Raw genomic sequence first — 10121 nt, forward strand, 5'->3', positions numbered from 1 at the left:
CCTGCACATCTGCATGGCCAGGTAATGCTCCAATAGGAAAACACCTGTGGAGGAAAATGCTCTGAACAAAGCTCTCAATTTCAGGGCTTTTTTGTCTGAGGAGCTACAGTGGGATCCAGGAAGCAAAACCATCCAGCACCTGCCCTGCAGCACCCAAAGGAAAAGCAAGCTCTATGCTCCAGGACCACCCAGCAACACAGACAGAGCTGGGATGTCTGGGATGCACATTTCCCAAGGGCTCTCCTGCTCTGAGCCAGCACTGATGGGTCTGCACTCATTAAGACTCAGGAGTTTCACCCATCACTGCTGCTCTCAGGAAGAACTCAGAACATAGGCAATTTTTCAAAAACCTCTCAGAGTTCACCTGCAGAAATAGGAACAGAATCTCAACTTTCACAGGCATCAGCAATTAATGGCACCATATTTCCTCATAAAATGGGTCAGATGTTGCAGAAGTAAGGACAGCCAAAGGAGGGGAGGAACAATAAATAGGAGCTGACAAGACAAATGCACAACAAGCATCTTATCTGTGTGTTTGTATATGTCAAATTATCTGCAGATCAGTAAAATTACTGCCTTTTGAGAAGGGATCCAGAAATACACAGTCCACAGACCAGGCTGAGAGCAAAAGGCCAAAGGAAAGGACAAAGAAGAGAGAGGAATCATGGAAACTGTGTGCAGATACAATTCTTGCTCCCAGGTGCTGTTTATTATTTTGTGTGGGTTGTGATTTTTTGGGGAGTATGTGTAACTGTTTGGTTTTGCTCTGGGGGGTTCCATTTTTGAACAGATACCTCCAAGTTATGCCTATGAAAATATATTAACGAGGCAGCTGCTGGAAGTGTATTTTTACTGAGTTCCCATTTCAGTGGATTTCATGCTGACTTTCAAGCTCCACAGTCACAGCCTTCCATGGAATTAATTTCTCAAACTCAGGCTTACAGCAACATTAGTAAATGTAAACTGTAGCACATGACTAATAAATAATATAAAGAGCACAAAGGAAAACACCCACATTGTTCAAGCCCTGGTCTGTAATACCCCATCTCACCACAAAAATGATAATGACACAAGAGCAGCAGTTCTGGCATAGAAAGGGGAACTTGCTTTGTGTCTTGTCCACCCTTTGGCAAAAACATTTCCAAGTAAGGAAGACAAATTATTTTTATGAGCAACAACGCCACAATGCAATAGATTTCTCTTTCTTAGGTTACAAAGGAAAATGAAGATTGTAAAAGGAAGAAGAAACTGTAGGGGAGACACAGCCATCAGGATGGAAAACCAAGAATTAAGCCTTGATGCATACACAGAAAAGAATAAATGGTGCTGCTCCTACTACAAATATATCAGCACTGAGGATTGATGAAAACTGGGGGTGTCAGCCAGGTGGAAGTGACCAGAGTTTTCACTGGTTCAAATCTTCAGATCATAGAGCAGTAAAAATTAGTTTCTCAACCAAATCACTACACAGACCTTTAACACAACATTTTAAATGAAAATATGTGATTTAAAAATGAGGTGGCACCAAGAGGTTCTTTGGTCTTTTTGTTGTAGAAAAGAGGTCAAGAATCATCAGATAAAAGAGAAACAATGCAGAGGAAATGAAGTGCTGGTTTGATGTGCCAGTGTTATAATATTTGAGTATTAAAAACTGATAAAATGTCCCCATTTTCCTTTTCAGTGAAGGACTTGCTGTAGATGTCTGCCTAGCCCAGACCCAGCATGGCACCAGCTGTTCCAAGCAGCTTAGGACAACAATGGAAGGTAAAATTCAACATTCAGAGAAAACTGATCTGAAAATAGAGGGAAGACAGGAAAAAAACAGTGGAAAGAGCAATAGTTGCCAAGATAGGGGAAGCATAATGAACTGTTTTAATTGATTTCTCTAATTTTTATTTATGTAAATTAGGAAACAAATGTGAAACTCTTCCTTAGCTCGTTACTATCCTAAAGCCAAATGTATTTCACAGCTGAACTACAGCAGAATATTGCACTTCAGTAAAGCCTGCAGCAACCATGTAAAAGAGGGAAAACTTGCTGTTAATAACTACAAATTTTGACCATTTAGGAGAGAAGGAACAACAGAGCCTTGATCAGGAACATGAGCTGATCACATTTATATTACTGTAACTAAAAATATTTCTGCCCTGAGGAAATGTGCTGAGCCTTCAGTGATGAACTTAAAACAACCTCTAAACCTACATAAATACATGTTCTACAATGTTTGTTCTTCACATCTTAGTGAGCTCCTATTTGTTGATGTCTGTTCAGCAGAAAAATGCTTCTTCCAAATCCAACAGAAAGAAACAAGTATAGGTTACACTCAGAGTGGATCAGTCTATCAAAAGAATGATGAAGCCAAAATTTAACTTAATTGCTTGCTTAATTTAAAGCTGGCTGTCTCAAAAGAGGAACTTTCATGCTGTGGCAGATTGAAAAAGGTTTAAATTATTCTGTTTCTCACATTGCTCTTGCAGTATTTCCAGGTGCACATCAGAGGAAAGCTTTCAGTGCTACAGACAGCTTGCTGGCCTGCTTGACAACGTAAGGAAACAAAACAAAGCCAAAACTTCCTGGAATGATCCTCCCATCGTGTTTGCACTGCCACAGACTCGATCAACAGCAAACAGCAAAAGCAAAACAGCAGAATGAGAACTCCTGCTTCACAAGCACAATATTTAAAATACTTCATGCTTCTATAAATCAACAACAAACCACAAATATCAAACGGCAAAATGCTTTCTAATAACAGGAATTGCAGAGAATCCCAGAATCTGAGGCTGGCAAAGACCTCCCAGACCATCGAGTCCAACCTGTGACCAATCCCCACCTTGTCACCAGCCCAGAAAACTGAGTCCACACCCAGTTATTCCTTGGACACCTCCAGGGATGGAGACTCCACATCTCCCTGGGCAGCCCCTCCCAATGCCTGGCCACCCTTCCTGTGAATCCTATCCCTAGGAGAACATTAATCCAGCTGAAGTCTTTCATTTTCAAAGCCACACATGGCCAAAAAGACAGACATTTTCCACTGCTACTTCACGATCCCCAACCCCCTTCTCTAAAAAACTTCTTTCCAATCATGCAGCAGAATTCTGCCTCCTCTCCATGAACTAACACATGGCTGGCTGCAAACCTCAGCAGTCTTCCTGAGCTTCTGTTTGCTGGAATATTCAGCAGCCACATTAAAATGCACCCATTAAGAAAAACAAACTACTTAGCATGTGGACTGTCCCTTGCTGAGCATTTGTGTGGCAATAATGCAATTGCACCTGACCCTCTGCCACATTCAAGGCATTAAAACCACACCAAAATTTAATTTGCTGTCTTTTGCAAATTCATCAGAATCCCATAAATAATGAGGTGGAAAAAAAATTATCTTGCAAAATGTTTTAGGAAAATAAATTGAAATCATTCTCTTCAATTCTAAAGAGCTCATTTAAATGTCTTTATGTAATGCAGAAGCTGAACACTACAGCAGAAACAGGCATCTAAGCAAGTCCAATGAAAAAAGGTATTAGTGGTTCAAAATCAGATCATTTCACTATAGCAGTTTAAATTCCAGTAAAATATATATTAAAATATTAAATTAAAATATTTTGTTTGAGGGCATCTCAAAACTAAAACTAGAACTGTATTTTCTGTGACACTCTTTCAATGGAAGTTTTAAAAATATATAAAAAACATACTATATTTGCTGCAATTCTTAAAACTACATAACAATTAAGATCTTTTGCTTAATTAAAGAACTCTAATGAAAATATTGATAGAATTGCATTTTTTCATAGTAGAAACATCATTTGAGTGTGGTGTGTGACTGTTGTGGGCCTTCCTCTTCCCCTTGGGATCAAAGGCAAGAAGAATTTCAAACAACTTTGGAAACAACAAAACCCCAGCTCCGAATTCTGTCTGAGATCAAGTTTGTGTCTAGTGGGAGATTTTACAACAATGTTGAAAACAGAGTAGAAGAGGCTTTTTATAATGGAAACACTGAAGGACCAAGAACTCCAGTCAAGCTAAGAGCTGTCACTGCAGTGTTCTTTCATGTCGTACTGAAAATTCCACTTTATTCTCCATTTGTCATTCTTCTCTGTAAAGACAGTCACTTCATTACAGAGATTAGGGTTTTCTTCTGCAGCCTACCTTTTAGTTTCAGACTTTTGGTTTTAATTCCTCATGTTCTCAGTAATTTGATCACTAATTTGGCTTTCCAGCTTTAGCTGGTGACATTTTAGACAGAAGCTTCAGAAAGCTGAACAGAAAAAACACTGATTCAGTGGTTTAACTTTATCATGGAAGTTTTATTTTTCAAGATTATTATCCCAAGAGTATGAGCTCCTTGATTTTGAACACAAGTGTAATGAATGATGGTTAAAAAACCCCATTACTTACACTTATTAGTGCACAAACAACAGCTTGCTACAAACCATGTAAAATCAGAGTATTTCTCAGAGATTTTGCCCAAGAACACAGACAAAACCACTGGATACAGCAGTCTCCAAAGAGAAAGTGTAGGTTCTTGCTCTGATACAGACAAAAATCAAGTTTGAACATATTTGGATTCCTAAAAAGTGTCACTTCTAAGGCATTTAAAAACAAACAGAGCTGCTCTAGTGCTTTTAGTCTTGGTTGTGTGCATGAATGTTATCTGCAGGGGAAACAAGACTGAATCAGAACTTCAGCTGGCTCTGTACACATCAGTCCTCAGCAGCAGAGCTGCTCCTGGCTCAGCAGAATTACGATGGCAGGAGGAATTCCAGGCAGAGGAAAGGAAAATGAAGAGGAAAAGAAATCCAAACCCCTGGAGATGAGCTGCCAGGCCGGGGTGGATCTGTGCTGGGGCAGGGCATCCTGCCCAGCCTGAGCCCCCAGCTGGGACACAGCAGAAAGTGAGCACTGTGCAAGCTGCAAAAGCTGGATAACTGCTCCATCTAAATGCAGCCCCAATTATTTTCTGTACACCAACAGAAATCTGTAATGAACCTCTAAATAATTCCTGAACTAGGAACCACTGAGCTGTCCTGAATGAGACTGGGGAAATGCCATTCCCTTACTACCTAAGCACTGCACACTCCTCTAGAGCACTGCTTTGGATGTGACGGGTGGCAAAACCCTGGAGGATACCTACAAAATTTAATGTTAGTGTTTTGGGGCACAGAGGAAAAATAATGGATGTCTGCTTACCCCCATCAGGAAACGCTGTGTGTGTCTGCAAGGCTCAACTTGCAGAAAGAAAACTTATTTATTGCTAATCTTTAAAAGGCATCAGTCTTTGACATCCACTTTCTCAGAGGTTTAATTTCAAAAAGCATCAGCTCACATCAACTTTCACAAAAATACCACAGAATCCATAATTTCCCTAACTGCTATGTAAAAGCAATGTTCGGGAGAGTCAAATGTGCTCTAAGGCAAGAGCAAATACCCATCAGAAATGCCATGAAAGAAAGAAGCAAAAGGCCAGCTAATGAGTACACAACATGCAGCTGCAGCAGAAGTGACAGGGAGAAGGTGGGGAAGTGAGAAGGACAACAAAAAGGCTCATCCTAATTAAGCAAACATATGACAAAGGAAAAAACCTGCACTAGCTGGGTGTGGTTATTTCATGATTAAATGCTAAATAATGATAAGTATTTGGCAGAAATACAGGCTGTGTGAGAATACAGCATTTACAGTTATACTACAGCAGCTTTCAGTTTCTCAAGGTTAGCAGGTTTATTAAGTCAGTGATTTTATACAGGTGGATTTTTCTTTTTTGTAATTCAATATTACATAAGACAGAATTGTCTTGTCCTAATACAGAGATAAAGCCAAAGGTCCTCCTGAACATGCATTGTATGAAAATGAAAACCAGGGACTTTGGGTTATGAAAAGAAGCCATATGACTAAAAAGTGAATCCATTTTCCAAAACGCCCACACAGACAAGAGCTTCTGATGAGAAAAATGATCTCTGCAAAGCTAAATTGCACAGATTATTTCCATGAAAAGTTAGACTCTTGCAGATTACACGATATTTACTGTGCTAGCATTAAAAAAAAACCACCAACATTTTATATTATTACAGTATGAATAATTACTTGATTGTTCAATGTAAATTATATAAAAATCAGTAATTACTTAATTGAATAATTGCCTTCTTTTAGAATTCACATAGGCCATGATGTTTGCTTAGTTTTTCCAGGATTGTTTCTCTCTTGCTGCTGGCAAGTCTTGGGTCCCTTTAAAATGAGGTGCCACCACCTGTGTGTGCCAGCAAAGCAGCTGTGGCTTACCTTGGCACTGGAATCCTTGCTTCCCAAATCCCCTGCATAAAGAAGGAAAAAAACTGCCTTAGTATGTTTGGTTTTAATTTCTACTCAATGATCTCTAAAAACATAAAAATAGCTTCATATTAAATTACTTCAGGTTTTGCTACGACAGCAACAGATTCTGAAATACACAACACAGACCAGCCCACCCATTTCAAAGCAGAGAACAATAGCTGTCACCAGCTATGTAATTTCAGCTTCTGGCAACAATTTTTTTATTATTATTATTTTACAAGCTATTTTGGATCTACAATTATCATCATCTGTGATTGCTGCATAATATTTCAACTCGTTTAATGCCACATGTATATTTAACAGCCACGTAAAATATTCCAAGTTCCAGCAAAGGCACGTAAAACAAACCAGACTTGGGGTTTCATGCAGATTTTGGGATTACAAGCTGCTGTTGTGAGGCTCAGCTAGAGTCCAGCTGTTTGCTGTATGGAAAGCAAGCAGGTGAAAAGTTTTACTTGTTTTGACATAAATGAGAAGACAGGCCCCTGGTTTTCATAGTGATTATTCTCCAGCTTCCTTGCTCCATTTCCATAACGAAATCCAAACGTGTGTGCAGCACTCCTGCAATGAATACAATGACAGTGGTACCCAGAGTTCCAACACACTTTGTACCTCTGGCAAACTCCACTGCTGCGGATTTATTTGTTTATCTTTAAGCAGCTAACATTCTCTTCCCACAAAAATAACTGGTTTGAGTCTCCTGCCTCTAAACATTTCTCTGCCTTTTTCTTTGAAGCCTGTTTTTCATCTGGAGTGCTGGAGCTGCTCACACAAACAGACAAAAGCCATGAGCTGGAGAAGCTGTGTGCAATTAACAACACGCTGCTTAATTATCAACTTTATGGAAATGGTTTCTTAAAAAAATGTATCAACAATTTCTCCACTTTTTATTTATTTATTTATGGAAGAGAAAAATCCTTCAGTGCACTGTTCCTTCAGGATGAAGCTGAAATGACACAGCTTAGAGCATTTCTCTGCACAAGTTGCTACTTCTTGTTATTACAAGCAAACCTGAACTAGGAAAACCAGGAGAAAAATCAAATTATTTGTTTACTTGGCAGCACACGTGCCTATATTGTCATTCTGATGCTTTTACCACTCATCTTCATAAAACTCAAAAGCTGGAAGCATGGAAATGCAATCACAAGAAAGCCGGTGGCGGGACTAAGAACGTGAAACAGACTTGAGATAATTTTTAATCCTTTGAAATAGACTTATTTGCAAATATTCCTGCTTTATCTGTTCCAGAAGCACGGCTGTTGCTCAGTGCCTGAGCAGAATCCCTGCAGAGCTGCAGCCTATTCCACTCCTAGAGCAGTTACAATGTAATTTTTAAGTAAAAAGTCTTTTAAAAAAATATCAACACTCCAGAACCAAAGCGGAGAGGTGAAAGTTGCTGAAGAGAAAAAGGAGGCACTAAAATATTTTGGTAAATATTACCTGATGAAACATAATCTAAGGAAAATAATCTATTTGTATACTTCATTGAAAGGTTGTGTTTACTGTTCTCTATACCCTCAAACACTGTTAATTGACACAAGTCATTTTGGAAACACTCAATGGTGCGCGATGGAGAGCGGCCCATCTCCAAACCAGAACACCAAACACGTTTTGGAGGTGTCAGATGCTCTTCCAAGGAATGTGAAGAGCTTCCCCGGGCTCAGCAAGCACGACAAGACAAGAGCACAGTCGCTCTTGCCACCTGTCAGCCACAGGATACCCTTTCGGCTCCAAACCCACTGTCAGCCGTGACAGAGCTCTGCTTTGTTTTGTAATTGTGCTGCTGCTGTGCGCGAACACCGCTCGCAATAACCCTGCAGCGGTTTTTCACACCTCCCAACTCATTCTGGTTTACATTAACTTTGAAGCAGTTTCTGAAGGTCTCTCACTTTTACCACACCCAACTTCACTTTCTAATTTTTTTTTTCCCCAAAAAAAAATTTAAACGAAAGAAAAACTCAGAAATTTGACTTGTTTCTTGTGCAGTCTACCATGTCAGCTTTCCTTCCTTACCCTGTGAATATATTTCAATCATTTCTGGCACAAGCACAGGCTTTGCTTCAGCATGCAAGCAGAGGAAAACTGACAGAGGAAGGAAAAGGTCCGTGTCCAGACACATAAACACACATAAAAAGAACAAGAAGCGTGCCACGGACACAGAGCCAGCCGCGTGCAGACCCTTTCACAACTTCGGCCAAAACAAATCACAGCTCTCCTTTTGGGCACCCAGAGCCGCAGTGCAAACTTGAGCAGCGGAGCAGGGCTGGAGCGGGGCGAAGGAGGGGAATCCCGAGCTGTCGGTGCCGCCCGGTCCCCGCAGGTCCGGGAGCGCCGAGGCTCCCGCAGCTCCCGCCGAGCCCGGGCCGCCGCTCCGAGCCCGGGCCCCGGCCCGGCCTGCGCGGAGCTGCCGCCCTGCCCGGGCACGGCACGAACCCACGGTGTACTTTTCCCTACCAGTTTAGTAATGAGGGTGTTGGTAGGGAGTTTTCCTGCCCTCTCGCGCAGGAACCCTTCTCCCACAGAAACCACCCCTCCCTTTCCTCGGCGTGGAGCGGAGCAGCGGTGTCACGGTGCCTGCCCGGCCTCGCTGCCCGCCCTGGGCAGCAGGAGGGAGCAGGGCAGGCACCGACCAGGAGTTATGGCTGGGGGACCCGAGTTCTGCCGCCCAGCAACGCCCCGGTCTGACACGGGCACCCTCCGTCCCAGCGCGGCTGTGCCCGGCTGAGCCCCCCAGACCCCGGCGACAAGGGGTGAGAAACACAGCTCTGGACCATGTGGGGAGCGATGGTCCCGGCGCGGGGCTGCAAACCCTGCGGGTCTCTGCGACCCCCCGAGCGCCGGCAAGTTTGGGGGCTCCCCCCGCCCCGAGAGCGGGATGCGCCCAGCCCCGGGGCCCCCGAGCAGCGGCAGCCGCACACAGCCCGCCGGGAGGGGGATGCGACAGCGCCGGGGCAGCGAGGTGACACGGGGGGTCACCCCCAGCGGGGTCACCTGCCCGGCCCCGGCGAGAGCGGCGGCACCGCGACCCGGCTGCCCGAGGACGCGGCGGGAGGGCGGGGAAGGGAAGGCAGGGCAGGGAGGGCGGCTCACCGGAGCCGGGGCTGCCCGAGGCGGGGAATCCCCCGCGGCGGAGCGGGCCCGGGCGGCGGCGGGCGCGGGGGGGACGCGCGCCCCGGGCTCTCACCAGATGAAGTCGGTGCAGTGGCTGCAGAAGGTGGGCTGCTTGAAGAAGCGCGCGATGAATTTGTGCTCCTTCACCTCGTGCACGTTCTTCTGCCTCAGGGCGCCCTTGCGAGCGAAGCGCCGCGCCGCCTCCGGGTCGGCGCCGGGCTCGGAGCCCGGGAACACGTCGGCCATAGCGCCTCCTCCCCACCCCCCGCCGCTCCGGGAGTCGCCGCCCCGACGTCCGCCCCGTCCGGCGGCCGCCGAGCCTCTGGCAACGGCGGCGCTGGGCGCTGCCTCCCGCTCCCAGCCTGACGTCGGAGCGGAGGAGGATCCCGAGCCCTCTCGCCGGCTGCTCCGCCCGCGGCTGAGCGAGCGAGCCCCCGGCCGGGGCGGGGCGGGCGCGGGGCCGCCCCCGCCGGGGAGCGCCGGGGGAGAACGGGGGGGCGGCCGCACCTGCTGGCCCTCGTCAGCTCCCGCAGCGCGCCCCGGGGCTCTCTCACGCACACCGGGGCTCTCACGCACACCCCGGGGGCTCTCTCTTACACTCACACACCCGGGGTGCTCTCACACACACCGGGGCTCTCTCTCACACACCGGTTCTCCCCGCGCACCAGCTGCCCCCAAAACGCACCGGT

The 10121-nt window shown here is 45.3% G+C and overlaps 1 protein-coding gene across 2 annotated transcripts in view; it reads right to left on the reverse strand.

The window, feature by feature from the left end:
- PRKCA (protein kinase C alpha) overlaps nucleotides 1-9817 on the reverse strand; it is a 147122-nt gene extending 137305 nt beyond the window's left edge. For both annotated transcript variants that reach the window (XM_041409515.1, XM_041409513.1), the window contains exons 1-2: nucleotides 9506-9817; nucleotides 6271-6302 (exon numbers count right to left, since the gene is read on the reverse strand). In XM_041409515.1, coding sequence (XP_041265449.1) covers nucleotides 6271-6302; nucleotides 9506-9678 — 205 coding nt within the window. In that variant the 5' untranslated portion in view covers nucleotides 9679-9817. The remainder of the gene's footprint in view (nucleotides 1-6270; nucleotides 6303-9505) is intronic.
- Between the last annotated feature and the right edge of the window lie 304 nt (nucleotides 9818-10121).

This window comes from Onychostruthus taczanowskii, unplaced genomic scaffold, assembly GCF_017590055.1.
Source record: "Onychostruthus taczanowskii isolate IOZ18803 unplaced genomic scaffold, ASM1759005v1 scaffold30, whole genome shotgun sequence".
In the NCBI taxonomy this organism is placed as follows: Eukaryota; Metazoa; Chordata; class Aves; order Passeriformes; family Passeridae; genus Onychostruthus; species Onychostruthus taczanowskii.